The sequence below is a fragment of the Sminthopsis crassicaudata genome, chromosome 2, assembly GCF_048593235.1.
Source record: "Sminthopsis crassicaudata isolate SCR6 chromosome 2, ASM4859323v1, whole genome shotgun sequence".
In the NCBI taxonomy this organism is placed as follows: domain Eukaryota; kingdom Metazoa; phylum Chordata; class Mammalia; order Dasyuromorphia; family Dasyuridae; genus Sminthopsis; species Sminthopsis crassicaudata.
In genome coordinates, this window is record NC_133618.1 from 253,802,890 (window position 1) to 253,823,256 (window position 20,367).

The window sequence follows — 20,367 nt, forward strand, 5'->3', positions numbered from 1 at the left end:
CCTCCCCCCCGATGACAGGTAATCCCATACATTTTACATGTGTTACAATATAACCTAGATACAATATATGTGTGTAAATACCATTTTCTTGTTGCACATTAAGTATTAGGTTCCGAAGGTATAAGTAACCTGGGTAGATAGACAGTAATGCTAACAATTTACATTCACTTCCCAGTGTTCCTTCTCTGGGTGTAGTTATTTCTGTCCATCATTGATCAACTGGAAGTGAGTTGGATCTTCTTTATGTTGAAGATTTCCACTTCCATCTTACCTGATGTATTCTTGACAGTTCTAAAGAGACTATTCTCATCCTAAATCCAACCCCACTGTGACCTAGAATACCACTAAAACCTAGGTTCCTCTAGGCATTGTTCTTTGCTTGAAATACCTGTTTCCAGAGTTCATGATACAAAATAGTTCTTGAGATCTGATCAAATTTTAAAACTACAGAATGGCAGACCTTCCCTTGGAGATTAAGAAGTGCAGTCCCTCTCCTTTTATAGAGAAAGAAACAGGATCAGGGAGGGGGCTGTTCCAAGGTTACACAGCTACTGTAACTTTGGGACAGAATTACAACTAGAACTCAGCTCTCGAGTTCAGTCCAGAGTTTTTTCTCCTTCCTTCACCTTTCTATTGTTTCAAATATTTAACTCCAGTTAATGGACTTCCTGGGACAAGATAAAATATAATAAATATACATATATACATAAACATATATTCCCTCCCCCACAGCCCTAAAATGAGAAGTCCCTTTGAATTTCCCTGCTCTGGCCTTCCCACTCTCAAGAGATGTCTAGCTGGGCTCTGTGGGACTGGTTTTTATCATAAAGGGTGATTTGTGCCTAGAGAGTTGATTATACAGGAAAGAATGAGCATGAGCTATGATTTATCTCACTCTCCAAGGAAGGGTGGGTGATGCACGTGGGTACTGGATTTGCTGGCAAGGCTGATTTTTGTACTTCTCCAGGGCACCCCAGGGAGAAGAGGCATCCAGGGGGAGCAAGGAACTCCAGGACCTAGAGTAAGTAAGTCATTAAACTCTGGCCACTGGGATCCCCAGAATCTTCATGCGAAGCTTCTTCTCAGTATCAGGGAAACACCATTCAGCAGAATGTGCTGCTGCAGGGGCTGGGATGGGGGTGGGGAAGCCTCTCTGGGGAGAAGGAGGAAAGGAAGGGGAAGGAGACACAGTTCCATCGCACTAATTAACTTTTGACGATAACATTACTCCCAACACCCAGGGATGCAAAAGCAGCTGAGCTTAAGGGATAAGGAATTAAAGAAGGATCAGTCTTTCTGTAAGGGAAATTCTGTGCTCCCCCTCATGATCATTACTCCCTCCTTCCACCAGTGAATTCTCAAATCTGTAGAAAACCAATCCAAACTTCATAGCCTCCATGAATACTAATCTTCATAGCTAGGGCAGACGCAGTTTGGAAGCAGAACCCTCTCCCCATAATGATAAACGGGCAATCCACTAACCCTGATGCATTAGAGGGGGGAATGGCTCACATAGTTGAATCTCAATTCCAGAAATCAAAGCTTCAGAGGAGAAAGAAGGCAAAAGGGAAGAAAAAAGAGTTAGCCATCAGCTGAGGCTAAAAAGGACTGATATATATATATACTCAAAACATATACACTCTCTTCACTACATCTCCCAAGATCAGGAATACTGAGGTTGGCTGTTGGCAATAAGGCTCACCACCCTATCGTATTCTTCTGAAAAGAGGTCTATTGGTTTTATCAGACTGCCAATGAGGCACATAACCAAAAAAATTATGAAGAATCCCTTTCTCTAAGGTTAGACCTGAAGGCCTTTGAATTTGAATTATTATTGATAACCTTCCAATGGGAAATCTTTATTCCCTCTACTTCAACCATGATTCCCCAAGATAGCTTTCCACCATAATCCTCTGACCTTTTCAGGACTAGTCTCTGCCTAGGTACAAACAACCCTTAGGTGGGCCAGTAGTTTATATCCATTCGGTTTTCCTAGACCAAACAAAGCTTGGAAACTTTTGTGAATTCAAGGCAACACATTTAGCAAAGGCCTACTAAGTGTCCAGTGAGTTTCGCTGTGAATGACAGGTAAATTCCCCTTGCTCTGGTCCCTCACTAAGCTCTGCTTCTCCTGCTAGAAAATAAACTCTTGCCACAAGATGTCAGCTCATCTCCTCCCTCCTGGTCATACTGGTCAGAACCAATTCCATTTTCTGTCAATTTCTTATTGAGAGTGAAGTAGGAAAATGACAGTGTGGGGGTTCAGGAGCCTCAGCACCTTCGGCCAGCTCCCTGGAACTCAGTAGATCATAGATGCCTAGCTTGTAAGCTTATATGATCACAGATGGAGAGCTGGACAGGATTTACAGACTACTTCAGCCTCCTTAGGAGAAAGTGACTTCCTCTAGGTCACACAGGTGGCAAGTGGCAAAATTAGTACTTTTTCTGCCTCCTGCCTTTTCTTGTGAATTTAGACCCTCTTGGCAACAAGCCAAAATGGCTGAAGCAAGTGGAGCTCCAAGTCATCCAACACCCCAGTGCCTCATCTCTGGTTAAAATTATGAGAATGGAAACAAGCATTTACTAACCCAGGTCCTGTGCTAAGTACTTTATAATGATTGGCTCATTTGATTCTCACAATTATAAAAACTATTATTATCCCCATTTTGTAGCTGGAGAAACCGAGGAAGGCAGAATTAAGTGGCTGTTATGGAGGTTTTCCTGAGTTTGGCCCAGCATTCTATCCCACTGATCATCTAGCTGCCTTTAGTGAGGGGTATAAATGATGGTGATAATGATGATAAAATTTTACATAGCACTTATTATGTACCAGGCACTATATTGAGAGCTTTACAATTATCTCATTTGATCCTAATAACAAGATAGATGCTGGATTATCCTGGAACATAGATGTCATCATTATCACCCCCATGTAACTCCTGTCTCAAAGCCTATTTATCCAATTTATAGCAAAACAAAAGTCAGAGAAATTATGCATTGGAGAATATATAACATGAAGGAGTTCTTCATTGGACTTAAGATAATGCATCTTCAACCAAGAGAAAGTGTCCTTGATCTCAACGAAAGGGGAAATTCCCTGAAGTCTCTAGAGGAGCAAAAAGAGGAGAAGGACATGAGAGGCTGAAGATCCTCTTGTGTCCTCCCAGAATCTTTTTCTTCAGCAAGTTGAAGTGGGGCTGGCCTCTTCTATCTTCACTACTGAAACTGGAAGCACCCGAATGATGAGCCCCCAAAGAAGGACTGACTCAAGACCTGAAGCTCTCTTTTCTTGAAAACTCTGTCCTTCCCCTCATCCAGGGGAGGATCTTTATTTTCACCAATGAGGAGAGAGTCACGTACCAGTGAGCTTTGTGACAGGGTTTACATCCATTTTACAGATGAGGAAATGGAAAAAAGTTAAATGATTTGCCCTGAGTCACACAAGCATTGGAGGCCATATCTGAAATCCGGTGTTCTTGATGCCAGTTCTGCACCTTATCCATTGCATCACCCAGCTGCTTCTGGTGAAATCCTTTCTTTGACTTGAAGAGAAGGATCATTTTGAATTGTGATCATAAGATCAGACCATTGTGGGCATCCGAGATTGTAGAGGATTTTGAAATGCAGAACTAAAGAGTTTAGCTTTGATTCAGACACAGAGTGGAAGCTTTGAGGGTCTATAGCAGAATCAGGGAAGAAATGATATGGTTTCATCTTTCATCTCTTCTCTGTCCTTAGGGAGAACCAGGTCCACCTGGACAGACAGGACCAGAGGGCCCCGGAGGCCAACAGGGGTCCCCAGGGACTCAGGGTCTCACCATTCAGGGGCCAGTGGTAGGTAATCCTTCCTTCTCCCCTCCTCTTCCCTCTAGCCCTTTTACAAAACCACCTATGTATTCTCTTCCTATTTTCCAACATTTTGATTATTTTTATGCATACAAAAATAGTATCAAGGGCAACTGTAGGAAGGAGTTCTATTATTTTATTTCTGTATAGGGTCCGCCAGGGGTCAAAGGTGAGAAAGGGGACATTGGACATCCAGGCTTACAGGTATTATATGCAGAATGGATGCTTTGTCTGGGGATCGGGCAAGGGAAGATGGGGACCTTTCTTACTACCATTAAGCATACCTAGGACTTTCAGAGCAACTGGCTCTTAGGGAGTTTAGGGGCCCTGGCCCTTCTTCCTCAACACTCATATTTTGAGGGTTTCCTCCTACAGGGCCACCCTGGCCACCAAGGACCACCTGGGAGACACGGCCTCCAAGGTCCAAAGGTAAAAATGTTGTTGACACATAGAGTGGTCCCTCAAAAGGTCTCCCCAGAATAGGAAGTGAAATGTCAAAGGATGTGTTATATAAATGCATGTGTTCTTGAGTATGCTGTGTGGCTGTGTGTGTGTGTATGTGTGTGTGTGTGTGTATGCATGTATCTGTGTCTAAGGACCTTGACCTGGCTCTTCTCTGCTCCGTAAGGAAGAGTTACCAGAACTCAATTTCAGGCCTAATCTTTAAACTCTGATTTTCATTTCCAGGGGATGAGGGGATTTGAAGGTACAGCTGGTTTTCCAGGACCTCCTGGCCCAAGGGTAAGAGAAAACCTCTGACAGCTTTCCCTTCCTTCTTTTATTGTCTTCCCATTCCCCTTTTTCTTTTTTTACTATCTGCTGCTGCTCCTTATCTTTTTCCCTTTTCCCTTCTCCATCTCCTCCTTTCCCTTGCCTTTTGCTTGACCTTTTTGTTTTCCCCTTCTTTCTCTTTTGTTCTTCACCCTTCCCTTCCCCTTTCCATTTCCCTTCTCTGCCTCTTCCTAGTCTCCTCTCTTTCTCCTTCTCCTCTGGCTTCCTCTTCCTCTGAATCTTTCCATCTCCCTGCCCTCCCTGCCTGCATAATGTAATTGGAGTGGGAGGCAGAGGAAAAAGAATAAAGGCCCCAGGGGCCTTGAGCAAAATCCCTTCCATCCTCCTGTCCTGAGGATCACAGTACTGGGGGAAGGTGGAGATGAAACCCCCACTCAGTTAGTAGCAGCCTGTCACTTCTCGATCAGGGGAACTTTGGTGGACAGGCTGTCAGTTTGTGCACCCCGAGCTCCACACTTTCCAGTGATTTCCTTTCTCTCTTGGATTTCTCTGGCTTCTTGCCTCCGGGATGCTGGGGGCACTGTGCAGAGAACTTTGAAACAAGAACAGAAGAATAGAACATCAGAACACCAGCAATGCCCCCAGGGTTATCCCCATAGTTCCTTCAGGCCAAGATCTAGCCTTTTTAGGGTGATATGGCAGAGGGTTTCAGGGAAGGAGAATAATTGTTTTCCATGATGTCATCTTCACTTTTAATTTCCTGTAGTATCCTAAGTAATTTGGGGCCTTTAAAAATCTAATCAGAATTTTTGTTGCTGTTCATTATTAGGCAATTTTACTAGCATTGAAGTAATTATTACACATTTTACCAGTGCGTGGGACTATGGGGGAAAGGGAGGACTTGAGTGGGAAGGATGGGAGGAAAAGCAGAGAAGGATAAGAAAAGGTCAGAGCCGCCCCCCTATAAGACCTGAAGAATCAATTGAACCAGGATTTTTGGATGCCTACCACGTGCCAGTTTTGAGCTTCGCTATGAGGTGGGAGTGTTGGAGCTAAATATGGATTTTGACCTTAGGGACTTCAGAAGCTCTCTCACTTAGGAGGACACTAAGGAAGAGAAAACCGTCCTCTCCTCAGGGTTTAGACTCTTTGCCCACTGCAGCACCCAGTTGCTTTGCCCATTTGCCATCTTTTATTCCTACTACTCAAACTCTCTACATAATATATATATATATATATATACATATCTCCTTGATTTCATGCCACTGTGGTACAGGAGAGTAAGTTCCCTAGTCTAGTAAACCTTCATGGAGAAGGCCACAATTGAGATCAACCTTGAATAATGAGCAAATTTGGGGCAGAAGGGAAAGACATTACAAATAGGGAAAGCAATGTAAGAAAAGGCGTAAAGATGGGAATGAACATGCTACTGATTTCCCAAGATAGAGTTATCAGGGATCAGCTATAGAGCAGCCCATCTACACCTACCTACCCATATTATAGTCTAGAAAACTGAGGTTTATGTCTAAGGACAGTGAAAAAACTGACCTGGAGGAAACAAAAAGTTCAAGTAAGAGAACAGAGCATAGGGTGGGGTTAGTCAGAAGAGAGCCTTGAATACCATGCTACAAAATCCCCACAGGCAATGGGGAGTTCTTATAGGTTCTTGAGCTAGGAAGAAGAATCCCAAACAAGACTTGGACCACATAGTGGTATAGAGTGCTAGACATGAAGTCTTCTATTTGCTGCAAGAGTGGATTGAGAGGCCATGGTGTCTGCTCCCGTTTGCAGGGCTTTCAGGGAATAGCTGGCGCCAGAGGCATCAATGGGGAGAAGGGCCCCCCTGGAGACGTGGGACCCACGGTGAGTATAGGGCTGATGAGTCTCTGAGGGGGGCTTGAGACTTGGGAGAGTAGAAGAGTGCAGATGTTGCTGAAATTTCATGGATGTGCCTCCTTTTGTGGGTTATAGAAAACAGATATGTAAAGCAATTTGGGGGAAAAAAATCCTATTTTTATAACCTAAGCTATTTCTCTTTAAAAGACTTTTTTTGGAAAAGAAAAGCATCAGCACCCTACCCCCAGTGTAGCTGTTAACAAAAGCTTGGAATTGTATATTTCAGATTTATTTAAAGAGGAACAGACCTGGCTAGACTGGACTTAGTCCTTGGGTTTAAAGCAATATGATACGTCAGCAAGACTCACTGCCATTCTGCATCTCGTGGTTGGACACAGCAGGCTGGGAGGAAGGCATCCTCCACTCTGTCTCTTGGGTTAGAATGTTGGATGGCTCCTCCTGTCCTAGTACGCTGCAGCAGTCCCCAGTTACCCCTGCTGTGCGGGCACCAGAGGCCCCTAGCTCATGCAGTAAATGCCCAGCAGGGAGGGGAGACTTTGCCTAGAGTCAGTAGCTTGTCTGATCCTGGCAAAGTGCCCTGTGAGTGACGTTCCTCTTCTGAAGACTGGCTTCTCTCTGGATGCCCCCAGGTGGGGCAGAGGGGAGTTTGCACAGAAATGAATTTTTGGGCCTGGGATTTGCAAGAACCAGTGTGTCCTGCATCTGTGGTCCAGCTTTGACATTGAGTACCCAGTGGGAAAAGCAAATGGCAGAATATGAGCAGTACTAGTAAGGTCCCTAAAACTTTGCATTATCATGGGGAATCAGAGATAACCTGAGGAAATTATACTGTTCTTCTGAATATTCCTCTCTGGAGGTGGGGGATATGGATAAATCCCCCCTGACTGCCCTTCATTACCAGCCCATTCACTCAATAAGCATATTTTAAATGCCTCTCAGGACCTTATATTCAGGGCTCTGGGAGAATATAAAGATAAGACAGACATAAATATTAGTAAATTTTATTTGAAGCTGTTTTTATTTCGTCTATATATTGTGGAAGCACTGAGCCCATGAGTTGATTTCCAATTGCATGAAATAGCATTTTATTTTTCTTAAATTGATTTCTTCCTCATTCAAAGAAAGACCCCTCATTCTGCTCTACAGAATTGAAAGCATATGACTATTTTTCACTCTGTCACCTCACCTCTCAGCCTCTGTCCTTACACCTTGAAGAGAATCACATATTTCAAGATTTCCCCATGTTCTTTGCCTGTCTTGGCTATATGCCCTCCCTTCAAAAAATTCAGCTTCTTTGTGCCAATCAAGCATTTCCTGAAGTCTTGAATTAGGCTAAGGTAAGGAGAGCAGCCAGAATGACTGTACAGTGTTGTACAATCCAACCTCTCTCTGTGCATCTGTGCTCAAATACATAGCCACACAGTGGCCCCCTCACCTGACTGCTGCAGACCTGTGCTCATATTCTCACGTACACCTACACAGCCACATCCAAACCCAAGGCACAGCGTTTAGCACGTTCCCAGCTTCTCTCTGTGTATTTATCTACTTGCAAGAGCACACACAGGAATGCTTATGAGCAATGCTCACACTCTCCAAGCCTTTGGCCATGTGCTTACCTACATTCTCACTCTCCTGCTATCTGCTTCTGTCTGTCTCTCTGTCTCCATTGCCATCCAGAAACATTAGCCTAAGCCTGAAAAGATGGGAACAGTAGCACTCGATAAAGAGTGCTAGGATATGGATTCCCCGGTATGAGTCCTTCCCATCCACAAAAAGAGCAAGAACTTAAGAGACATACAGTGCTAGCAAGGGACCCGGAGCACAGCTGCAATTACCTTGAGTGAGAGTCAGACCCCAGACATTCTCAGTTTTCTTCTTATTTCCTTTCAGATTCCTGAGAATTCTGATAATAATGTGTGTCTTTCTTCCCTTCCTTCCTGTTCAGGGACTTCCTGGACCCAAGGGAGAGCGAGGAGAGAAAGTGAGTTTCTTTTCCTGTTCTGTTCCATTTCTAATCTGCAATCCTGCAGAATCCTGCCTTGCAATCCAGATTTTGTGCTGTACGCCAGTTCTCAGGGCATGCAAAATCATGCATTGTCAGCTGTTGTTAGCAGTGGTAGTGATCAGAACAATAACAATAAAAAACAGTCTACAATTTATAGCACAGTTTATAAAATACTACCATTTTTAAAGCACTTTACTTCCACTACCTTGTTCATGCCTACCATACACTAAATAAGAGAAACCCATGAGATAAGCAAGGGTAGTATCCTTTTCCCCATTTTATAGACGAGAAAACTAAGGCCCAGAAAAAGGTGATTTGCCAAGTCACAAAATTAATACGGATGAAAACTTAGACTTTTTGACTTCATGCCCAGTTCTCTTAGACTACGCTACTGCTTCCCCAGATTTCCATGTGTAATGCATACCATGTAATAAAAAGGTCGTTATTATCTAAGTATTTCTGCTATTCCTCACACAGCAGTGCCCATTTTAAACTTTTATGGCTCACTAACTTAGCCTAGCTTTCAAATTCTCTGCAGATTAAATTATCATACTGTTGTACCAAGCAAAAATAATAATGTTTGCTTCTTAGGGAGAACCTCAGTCCCTTGCCACCATTTACCAGCTGGCCAGCCAGGCCTGTGAGGAATTGATTCAAAGTGAGTAATAATAACAAAACAATTGCAAATCACTTTCACATTCTGCTTTAAGTTTTGCAAAACTCTTACATAATCTTATTTTATTCTCACAATCTCCCCATAAGTAGATGTTTATTATTATCCACATGTCACAGATTGAGAAATTGAGAAGCAGACAGAAATCAGACAGTTGATTTGCTAGGGTCACACACCTAATAACTTGAACCCATTTGGGGAACTTTTTCTCAAAGTTCCAAATGATTAGGGGCTGAGTGGGTCAGTGTTTCTCTCAGTGACACTTCTCTTAGGGAAGTAACACTCTTTGAATGAGTGGAACCTGAAACCTTCTCCCACCTCAAACAGGAGAAGGGCAAAAGTATGAAATGAGACTCGATGAAACTCTTTTCCTCCTTGACCTATATCCTTATCTCCTTGCCTCATAGCATCCCAAGCTACCCACATGATGTACCTTTGCCCAATTCTCAACACGTTTTGCCTTTATATAGCACTTCCCTCCAAATGAATAAAAGGCTCTCCTATCTGTTGTACTTTTCCAAAAAAGCAACAAGGTTCACAGAAAGTTGTTCTCCTCTTATAGATGGAGGCCCAGAGGGGTTTGAGTGATTTATTTATAGTGACGAGTTAGAGCAGGCTCCCAGAGATCCCAATTCCCATCCCTCCTCCATCATTCGTAGGTAGCCCTACTGTGTAGCCTTGTACCTTATTCTTCCTCACTAGCTTCCCCTAGGACCTCAGTGTATAAGCTGTCTTTCTTCTAGTCCTCTCTGAAGAATGGTGACCAAGAACCTTTCTCTCCTCTCCTAGCTCATGTGTTGAAATTTGATCCATTTCTCCATGAGAACACCAGGCCCCCAGTGCCCGTCTGGGAGGAGGCAGGAGAGCCAGGCTTACCTGGTCTTTCTAGTCTTCCTGGCCAGAAAGGAGACAGAGGACAGGACGGGTTCCCTGGAGAGCCTGGGAGAGAGGGATATCCAGGTATTTTGGCTTGCATATTCTTTATGGAAGAGGTCAGAGAGTTTATGGGTTATTTATTGCTCAGAGGATTAAGGACTTGATCTGGGTGGAAATTATAGAAGTTAAATCTGCTTATGAGAAGAAAAACTTCCTTAACAATTAGAACTATCCATGAATGTAATAGACTGTCTCTGTAGGTAGTGGATTATCCTCCCACTAGCCCGGGCTTTGGGTAAAGATTGAATGATCACTAATTGTGCATAATCCAATCGAATTATATTATCCCTGAGGTCTCTTCAACTCTGACATTCTGTGAATGACAGACACTGAACTGGGTACCAGGATCTTCAGGACATAATCCTTGCCTTCAGATATCAGGATTAGAACGGGACAGGGTGAGATTTCTTTCCCTGGGAACAAGTAAGAGGAAATAAAAGTCATGGAATATTAGAGCAGGAAGGGATATCGGAGACCATCAAAACTAGATTACTCATTTTGCAGCTGAAGAAATTGCAGCACAGAGAAGGCACTTGCTTACCCAATGCCACACAGTTTATTAGTAGCTGAGAATAAGCATCTTTTGAGAGCCAGTTCAGTATACTTTCTCTAGCACTATACCATATTGCCTTTTACTGAGCCCCAGAGGGGGTGAGATTGGGGGTTGATGGAAAAAGAGGAGAAGCTTAATCTGCCTGTCACTGATTTCTGCACTACGTCTACACCAGCCCCCCTGCTAATAAATACCATTGACAGATAGGACTGCCCCTGCCTTGGACCAATGCAGAAACTATCACATCTGGCTGCTGCTTCCCCAGTCAGCTTGTTGCGTGGTAGCCCTTCGGAGAGCCACGTCCCTTTCTTACTCTAGGCCAGACCTTGGAGGCAGCTGCATTTCTGGGAGGAGGGAGGAGAGGGGGGCCCCAATAAGGAGGTTTGGTAGAGATGACCTTGGCAGGTGTCCGTCCTCCTGATTGGCTGGTGGCCACAGCAGCCAGCTTTCAACGCAGACGGAAGGTCGGAGATCAGATGCCGAGATGGATAGAGATGCCGATTCCAAGAGACACAGGCAATGAGATTAGGGTTGAAAACCTTGCAGGGGGTGGGGAGAGGAAAAACAAAGAAGATGAAAAAAAGGTACAAAGCTGGCCAAGGACAGACTTTGAACCTGATTATCTTTCTATATGACTGTTTGCAGGGAAGCCTGTTATTTTTTTTTTTTTTTTCTCTCTCCCTCTGTCTTGTGCAGGAGTCCAAGTCTGTGGTTTAATTGGCAGGATTCAGCTTAGACATCACAGGACAGCTAGGATCTATCACCATCCCTGGGGAAAGATGCTGTTCCACCATTCCTGCCTTTTTTCTTCTTGAACTATCACCTTTGGTCTCTTTCTCTTGCACCCCCCCTTCTTCCAGCTATTTGCCCCTGTTCCTAAAGAAAACAGCTGGAGGAATCAGGCATGAGGCGGTTGCCTATAGCAAAGGTGGGAGAAAGCAGCAACCCCCTCAATCCTGGTGCTTATTACTGGCAGAGTCTGGGGGTGGGGAAAGGAGGCCCGGCATCAGATAGAAATCAATGCAGTGAAGGATGTTTGATCAAGAGCTGAGATGACTGTAGACCCCAGGGGACTTTCTCCCTGTCACTAGCTTGTTCTATTAAGAATCGAAAGGAGGCTGAGGCAGATAGATCAGGCTAAGGTATGCCTCATTTTAAGCAAACTCAGTGGCCCCAAATCTGAAATAAAACAGCTCATCAAAAAGATCATTATTAGATTTATAAAATTATTCATTCCAGGATTCCCCTAGTGTATATTAAATAGGATTTAATTACACAAATTAGATTTCCAAAGTGTTTAAGTAGTGAAATGGCAAATCTATGTGTTCAGGGCAAGCCAGTATTTTTTTTTACCAGAATTTCTCTCCAAGAGCCCCATGAACCCCATATCTATGCCTTTCAGTTTTCCCTATGTAACTGCAGCTCAGAGATTTGTATGATTGGGCTAAGGTCACATATGGCATTTCTGGTCAAGGGGTCTAGTATCTGACTTTCTCAAACTATTTCTGATGGATGGTTCTTAGCACTAGGGATTGGGCTCCAGTCTATTCCTTTGTCCCTCTTTCTGCTGAGATGCAGGCAGAACATAGGCTACAGAAAGCAGCTTTAATGAAAGTCAGTTTCAATGCAGATAGAGAAAGCAAGGTACCTTGCTGCTCTCTGGTCTCAGTCACACTCAGCATCCCATTCCTTATCTCACTAAATAGACTCCTTAACATCAGCTGTGACTCCCTTTAGTAGAACAGAAGGTCTCTGAGGAAAATGGCCCAGCCTCCTCACTCCACTTTAGTCCAAGAGATGCTCAAGTATAAGGCTGTGACTATCACTTCAGACTAAAAGTTCGTTGAGGATATGAGCTGTGTCTCCCCATTAGAACATGAAATCCTGAGAGTAGAGACCCTGTATGTGTAAGTGTGTGTGAGTAGAAAATCCCCAGCCCAGGTTTCCTCATGAACTAAGAAACAAAATCTCACTTGTTTCCAACTGACTTTTTTCCTAATAGGTGGACTAGGAGCCAAAGAGCAGAAGAACAGTCCTGATTTATCAGTACAAGGACCTCCTGGACTCCATGGAAGGACAGGTAAAATTGCTTCGCCCCTAGGACCATTAACATGGCAGACTCCTTCAAAAGCCAAGAAGAGTGTACAGTATGGCTGGTTCCCATTCTCTCTGCACTTTCCAGCTCCTCTGTTGTCTCTCCTAATGCAGCAATTGTTTGTCTCATACTGATTCCTCACCTCATCCTTCAAGCTTATGCCTCTGATCTCAGCCTCCTACAGAAATCCTTCCTATGTTGACCTGGAAAAGGTTTTATATTACCCTTACTTACTTCAGACAAATACATCAGGATCCAGCTTTTTCATTTAATTCATCAATACAGGATTATAAACTGCATCTCCAGTTTTTTCTAGCTCTCACTACCAGTTGAGTGCCAGACATAACAAATTAAAGGGCTTAGTCTATTGATGAATGAGTTTTCTGATAATGCCATATTCTAGGTCAATCAAGGGAAAATCTGCTGGGAAAATTGGGATCTCAGGATTCTACAGGATCTTCAAGATTTGAAGGGGTTGCAGGCCCAGCTGGAAAATTTGTTTCCTCAGGGGACTGTGAACCCTCAGGATGTCTCCTAGAGAAACCAAGAGGTAAGTTTAATCCTATGCTTGGAGGTGTGAGGACTGAACGTTTCAGCCCCACTTTTCTCCTAGGGCTTAGTAAACTCAGTCTATTATCCAACAATCCCTATCCATGCTGAAGCAACTTGTCTTCCTGGAACTTTCAGTTTGCTTGCTCTGGGAGAATACCTGGCTGGTGAATGTAGCATAACCTGCAGAAGTGACCAACCTTTGGTCATCTTCAATTCATCTAGCTTCTCTTCCAATAATAAAGACAATTCAGAAAACTGATGTCTGACTTTCCAAGATGAAATTGAAGGAAAACCCTAAAATTACAAAGAGTGATTAATCTTGAAAAAAAGGGAAAAGTAGGAAGAACTCTGATGGAAACACATACTACTATCTTATGGCTCAGGGCTGTAGTAAAGAAAATATTTCGTATATTATGGTATACAAAGAATAAGGTCAGAGGACATGGATTCAAATCCTGGCTCTGTTATTATCTGAATGACTGAGGCACGTTATTAAACCTTTCTTGGCTTTATTTGAAAATTAGAGGGTTAGACTAGATAGATTCTAAAGTCCTTTCCAGCTCTAAATGCATGATCTATATAGAAATATAAGTTATTCTTATTATTGATATTATCATTATTGCTATCTATTTCCTGCAGAAAGTCCTTCACTCTATTCCTTTCCCTTATGACAAAAACTGAAAGTTCCTTAATTTACTCATGGGAATTTAGTTGTCTGGATATTTAGGTGGTACTGTGGATAGAGTGGGGAAGGGGGAGTCAGGAAGACTTATCTTCTTGAGTTCAAATTTGGCCCCAGATAGTATTAGCTGTGTGACCCTAGTCAAGTTACTTACCCTGTTTGCCTTCGTTTCCTCATCTATGAGATGAGCAGGAGAAGGAAATGGCAAATTACTCCAGTGATCTTTGCCAAGAAAACTCCAAATGAAGACACTAAGAGTCAGATGTGACTGAAAAATATCTGAAAACCAACAAAATAGTTGGGGAATTATAATTGTAGAGAACTGCATACGGTATTTCACTTAGTTTATATGTTGGTTAGTTATATTGACCTTTTTCCTCCTCTTTTATATTCTTTGTTATAAGAAGTGACTCATTAGAAAAAGGATAGGGAGTAAAAAGGGGGAAATATATTGGGAAATATAGTTGATACAAGAATAAAAACACTAATCAACACTTTTCAGTAATTAATAGGAAAAGACATTGCAGGGAAGTGGAATGATGTTTAGATCTACTGATTTGACTTAGTATCTGCTTATAGTAATTCTGCTTCCTCTTGCTTCCAGATACGGACTTGATTCCCTGATCCTGGCTGAAGGCTGGACCCTGAGCAGGTTCTCAGTGATTTGGTTCCTGATTGGCCTGTTGGTTTCATCCACCTTTGTCCATTCTTAGCTATATAGGCTATTCTACACTATATATTTTTCTCCACAGCTATTGCTGCATCTACATCAATGGGGTATTTGTTGGTTTAATGACAACTGTCATAGGAGAATCTGGAGAGATTGGGAGAATGTCATGAGGAGCCTGTAGATGAAATGAGGGGGAAAGTGCAGAGTCAACAAGAAATTTTCCCCTCTCCTTAGCCCTAGAGCTTTAAGTAGGGTTACTTGTGCTAGTTATGGGAAAGGGAAAGAGAAAGGGATGTGAGTGGAGAGAGTCCTGCTCCAGGTTTGCCTTCTATGAGAGCCTTACAACGTTCCTGCAATTGTATTCTGCTTCTATCTAGCTTGGAATTAGCATATCTTGTTCTCAGAAATTTTCTTCTTTTTAGCTTCTGTTGGCTCTGGAGCTGGACAAAAACCAAATTGTTGTTACTTAATTGAATTTATTTTCAGTTATTTTCTTTGAAAGGCCTTACTGCTTTGTGCTACACATTTTATGGCTAATAACATTACTGGGAGCCTGACGAAGTGACTAAATGGCCAGAGGGAAAAGGATGGAATCAGGATACTTAGGTGATGGGAGTATGGGAAACTTTCATGGGATGTTTGGGTAAAACTAGAAGATTAAGCATCATGACATATATAATTGGTTTATTTGGATTCAGTGTAATGTAGGAACTTAAGGAACATTCTATGTGTAAAGAATTACATATTAAAATATATGATTTCAAATCATCAAGAAAATACTGTTATCCCTGACCCTCAGCTGAAGAGTTTTGTGGATGATTCCATCTCTCTTCTACAGCTGCTTTTATTTCAAACTCCTTTCCTCTTTTTCTTGGAAGTTGTCAACCTTTGTGATGGCCTTCAGTCTGGCCTGGGTCTAGTACTTTAGGGGCAAGTCCTTGCATAACTGATTTTAGTAGAAAGGCAGCTCTGATCTAATAGGGAGAGCCTTGATCAAAATAGGAAGAGATGTAAGATTTTAAATACTAGCTCTTCCATTAATGAGAAAATCACTCTGCCTCAGGGTCTCATTTTCCTCACCTCTAACAATCCTAAATCAGTGGTATCACACTCAAGTAAAAATGATTATTAGCATTCCTTGTATCCACACATATCACACATAAGGCTTAGAAAACCCCATATTAACATCATCTATGTTCTATTGTATTTTTATTTGGTTAGGTAAATATTTTTCAATTACAGTTTAATCTGGTTCAGGAAGCATACAGATTGCAGGCAGCAGATGATGTTTGACATCTATGCCCTAAAACAAACAAAACAACAACGACAACAACAACAAAACATTAAAAGCATTTCTAGTTTTAAAACCTGATGATTGTGTAACATGGAACCAGAAGTTTCAAGGCTGGTTGTCAGGTCTCAGGTTGGAAAGAATCGAGTGTATGTGGGCATGATAAGCAGGTAATTTTAGAATTAGTGGATAGAGTTCTGGACTTGGGCGTTTCAAATCCTTTCTCTTATTCCTACTGGCTATGAGACTCTGAGCAAGTCACAACCTCCCTGAGCCTTACTTTTCCCAGCTGTAAAGTGGGGAGACAGGACATATGAGTTCAAAAATCCATTCCAGATCTAAATAGACTTTCTTATCCATACATATAAAGAGTAACTTCTCTCTTTAATATAGGAAAGATATCATAATCCTTGATCTTGATTAATTTTATTCAACCACTATTAGCATAATATATCCTTGGTCAGTGCTATGGAGATGATAGACTGAAGACATATAACATCACTCTATGTTCAATATGGGTTGCCTGGAAGAGGGAAAGAAGCTTATTTATTAAGCGTTTAAAATTATATTATTATTTATTATTAAGCAGCTATAAAGCTCATCACTTTACAAATATTCTCTTGTTTGATCTTCACAGTAACCCTAGGAGGTAAGTGCTATTATGAATCGTTTCACAGTTGAGAGGACTGGGTCATGCAGCTTATAAAAATGTCGAGGCTGGATTTGAACTCGGGTCTTCTTGGCTTGCTAATGCTCTATCCACTGAGCCACCTTGCTGCCTCATGGTCATGCTTACTTTCAGAAAGTGAGTTTCTCCTTAGTATCCTCTCTTCACCAATAATAAGTATTTATTAGGTACTTGCTATGTGCCAGGCCCTGCTTTAAGGTGCTAGAAATAAAAAACAAAAAGAGGTAATTTGCCCTCAGGGAGTTTCTCTTCTCTTGAGTCTTGATTCTTTACATTGTGGAAGGTCAAATAATTTTGATTTTAATTCATATTTGGTGAAAAGTGATCGCTCACTCCATTCTCCCTCGTTCCCCAGGGTAGAATCTGAAGAGGGAGAGACTGGAGTGATCTGGAAGGGTTCGGCTTTCCCAGTCAAATGGAATATTTTCTCAGTAGAGTTCTTTGGATTCAGCAATGTTAAAAAAAAAAAAAAAACCCTATTGTTATTCTCTTCATGTCCTCGAACATAAATTATGTTTCAGGTAAAGGGGGACTTAGGAGGTAAAATGAGGACAGGGAAGAGAAAAAAAATAAAAAATAAAAAAAAGGTTGCAAAGGCAGGCAAAATGCTCCTGGGTGATTACACAAGCCCAAGTAGGGATCTGCAGAGAAGCTTGATGTGCAGCTGCTTCTGGGTAGCCTTGTTAGATCAAAAACAACCCTTCTCACCTACTCTGTGTGCTTGGCTGTTCCCTACCCACCCCCTCCTCCCAGGCCATGGGGGGTTCTGACTGCAATTGTGAAAAAGTTCACTTGTCTGAACACCCCTGGGCAGCAGATTAACCAGAGAGGGGTGGTTCCCCTCCTGATTGGGCCCAAGTAGTGATTCTCTGTCCCGCTCCATATAAGCTGGTTAAATAAGCAGTTAAGCATCCAGCAGGAAGGCTATGGCTTGGGGGCTGTCTCACAGAGAGAGAGTTTTAGTGTGTGGAAGGCTGGAGCCAGGAGCACATATGCAAAGACTTCCATTTCCCAGATAGCACGCTGACTTCTCAGAGCTCTTCCACGCTTCAGGGAACGGTGCTCAAGTGGAGTAATTGAGGATGCTGGGCCCCAACAAGTCATCTTGACATGTCTGATGGTGTGTGGGAAGCTGCTCTCCCTGATGTGTGCCACCTGGCACTAATGAGCTCTCTTTCCAGGGGCCTGTGGCTCCAGAAGGAGAGAGAGCCAGAAAGCAGAATGGATCTCAGGAGCAGCTGGAATAGGAAAAAGGCCAGAGGTTCAATTCATTGCCATTCCCTTCCTTTCTCACCTTCCCCTGGAGGAAAAAACTTCTTTCCTTATTCTCTTTCTCCACCCTCCTCTCAATCTTATATAGAGGATAAATGTGGAGATACTGTTCTAAGCACTGATGAAATAAAATCAAGATCATAATACAATCTTTATTCTCAAGGTGATTCCATTCTAATAGTGGAAGACAAAATGTTAAGTGGGACTGGAAAGGAAGAGGAGATGGAGGAGGGCCCTCATGTGTGGCTAGCAGACCAGAGAGAGATCAATCAGCCAGCCATCAATCATCAAAGATCTCTCAAAGTAAAGTCATCCTTAGGGGAGCAATGCAGCTGGTATGGCATAAGCATAAGAGTGAACAAAAAATGAAGCATTAAAGATGAAAACTATCCATAGTTCTCTTGTTAAACAGCACCAGGGTCTCTCTATGACTAGGTTCTGTCTCTGACAGACAATGAAGGTCTAAGGGTCTTTGGAGGAACCTCAAAACTCAAAATCTCAAAAAATTTATGGTAACAACAACAACAACAAAATCCCATCTTAGCCATTTCCAAAAAAAGAAAAAAAATGGAAGAAAAAGAGAAGAAAATATGCTTCAATCTGTATTCTGAGTCCATTAGTTATCTATCTAGAAGTAGATAGCATGTTTCATCATGAACTAGATATATATCAAGAAATCTTATAGGAAAACAGCCCAGATTTCTTGGAACCAGAGATATGAAAGAATCTACTTGTTACCTCCTAAAAGAAACCCCAAAATAAAAACTCCCCAAAACATTATAGACACAAAGCCAGAGCTTTCATGTCAAATAAAAAATACCATAAGTAGTCAGAAGCATATATTCAAGTATTTAGGAGCCATGTGAAGATCACACACAATTTAGCAACCAGCACCATAAAGTAATGGAGAGCTGGGAATATAGTATTAGAGAAGATAAAAGATAGAGGATCACAGCCAAGATTGATCAAAAAAAATTGAACAGAATCCTGCTCATTGGCCACAAAACCCCTAAGGTCTTATCCTGATAAAATTCTTTCTTGGTCCTTCCATCACCACTGTTATCCTATATCTCTTCTGCTTTTGTAACTTTACTCTTCCCAAAGGCTGTATACAATAGGTGCCTCTCCTTTCTTTCTTCTCATTCTTCTTAACCTCTTACAATATGGCATTCAACCTTATTATTCCTCCAAAATGGCTTTTTCTACTTTTACTGATGATCTCGTGGTTGTCAAATCCAATGGTATTTTCTTGATTTCCATTCTTTGACCTCTGTAGCCTCTGACACTTTAAAAAATTATTTTGAGCTCCAATTCTCTTCTTCCTGCCTACCCCCTACTCATGAGAAGGCCAGAAATATGACACAACTTATACATATGAAGTCATGCAAAACATATTTCCATATTAGTCATATTATGAAAGAAAAGATGTTTCAATCTGCATCGAGTTCATCAGTTCTCTTTCTGGAAATGAAAAACATTTTTCATCATGAGTCCTTTGAAACTGTTGTGAGTCATCATATTGATCAGTAGCCAAGTCTTTCACAGTTGATTGTCATTACAATATTGCTATTATTGTGTAAAATCTTTTCCTAGTTCTGCTCATTTCATTTTGTAACAATATGTCTTCCTGGGTTTTTATTTTTTTAAAATTTTCTTTATTTTTTTTCTTGAAGCATAATAGTATTACATCAAAATCACATACCATATAATAAAAGCACTTACCTCCCAGGGATGTTGTAAGGACTAAATAAGAGTTTGTAGTGCTTAACACAGAGACTGACACATAGTAAATGCTATATAAATGGTAGTGGTGGTGGTGATAGTAATGGTAGTATTTGCAATAGCCTGTTGGGAGATCTACCTGCTTCAGGTCTCTTCCTACTCTACTCCATCCTCCATTTAATCACTAAAGTAATTTTCCTTAAGTGAAGTTCTGATCATGTCACACCCTTACTCAATAAACTCCAGTGGTTCCATATTGCCTCTAAGATCAAATATAAAAATGCTCTTTTTGGCATTCAAAGTCCTTCATAACCCAATCCCCTCCAACTTTTCCAGTCTTTTTACACCTTAATCTCTGACAAATATGGTTTGATCTGTTGACAATGGCCTTTTTGTTGTTCCATGAACAAGATACTCCATCTCTTGGTTTTTATTTTCTCTGGCTGGCCTCTTTGCCTGGAATGCTCTCTCTCCACTTTTCTGACTACTGAAATTCTTGGTTTCCTTTAAGTCCCAATAAAAATCTAATATTCTATAGGAAGCCTTCACTAGTCCCTTTGCATTTTAGTGTCTTCCTTCCATTAATTATGTGCTATGTGTTCTGTATATAGCTTTTCATATTTATTTTGCATGTTGTCTCCATCATTATATGATAAGTTTCTTGAGGGCAGGGTTTTTCCTTACCCTGTTTTTGTTTCTCCAGCATTTTGCACAATGCCTGACACATAGTGGGTATTTTAAAAAGAAGCTTTTATTATTTGATTGAATGAATAAATATATCTCTTGAATAGCA

At 41.7% G+C, this 20,367-nt stretch overlaps 1 protein-coding gene across 1 annotated transcript in view; it reads left to right on the plus strand.

Annotated features, from left to right (window-relative positions):
- The window catches only part of COL20A1 (collagen type XX alpha 1 chain), an 88,104-nt gene extending 72,788 nt beyond the window's left edge, over window positions 1-15,316 (plus strand). The window contains exons 33-38 of the mRNA XM_074288832.1: window positions 8,381-8,416; window positions 9,032-9,098; window positions 9,903-10,073; window positions 12,605-12,682; window positions 13,101-13,247; window positions 14,536-15,316. Coding sequence (XP_074144933.1) covers window positions 8,381-8,416; window positions 9,032-9,098; window positions 9,903-10,073; window positions 12,605-12,682; window positions 13,101-13,247; window positions 14,536-14,555 — 519 coding nt within the window. The 3' untranslated portion in view covers window positions 14,556-15,316. The remainder of the gene's footprint in view (window positions 1-8,380; window positions 8,417-9,031; window positions 9,099-9,902; window positions 10,074-12,604; window positions 12,683-13,100; window positions 13,248-14,535) is intronic.
- Window positions 15,317-20,367: the final 5,051 nt, after the last annotated feature.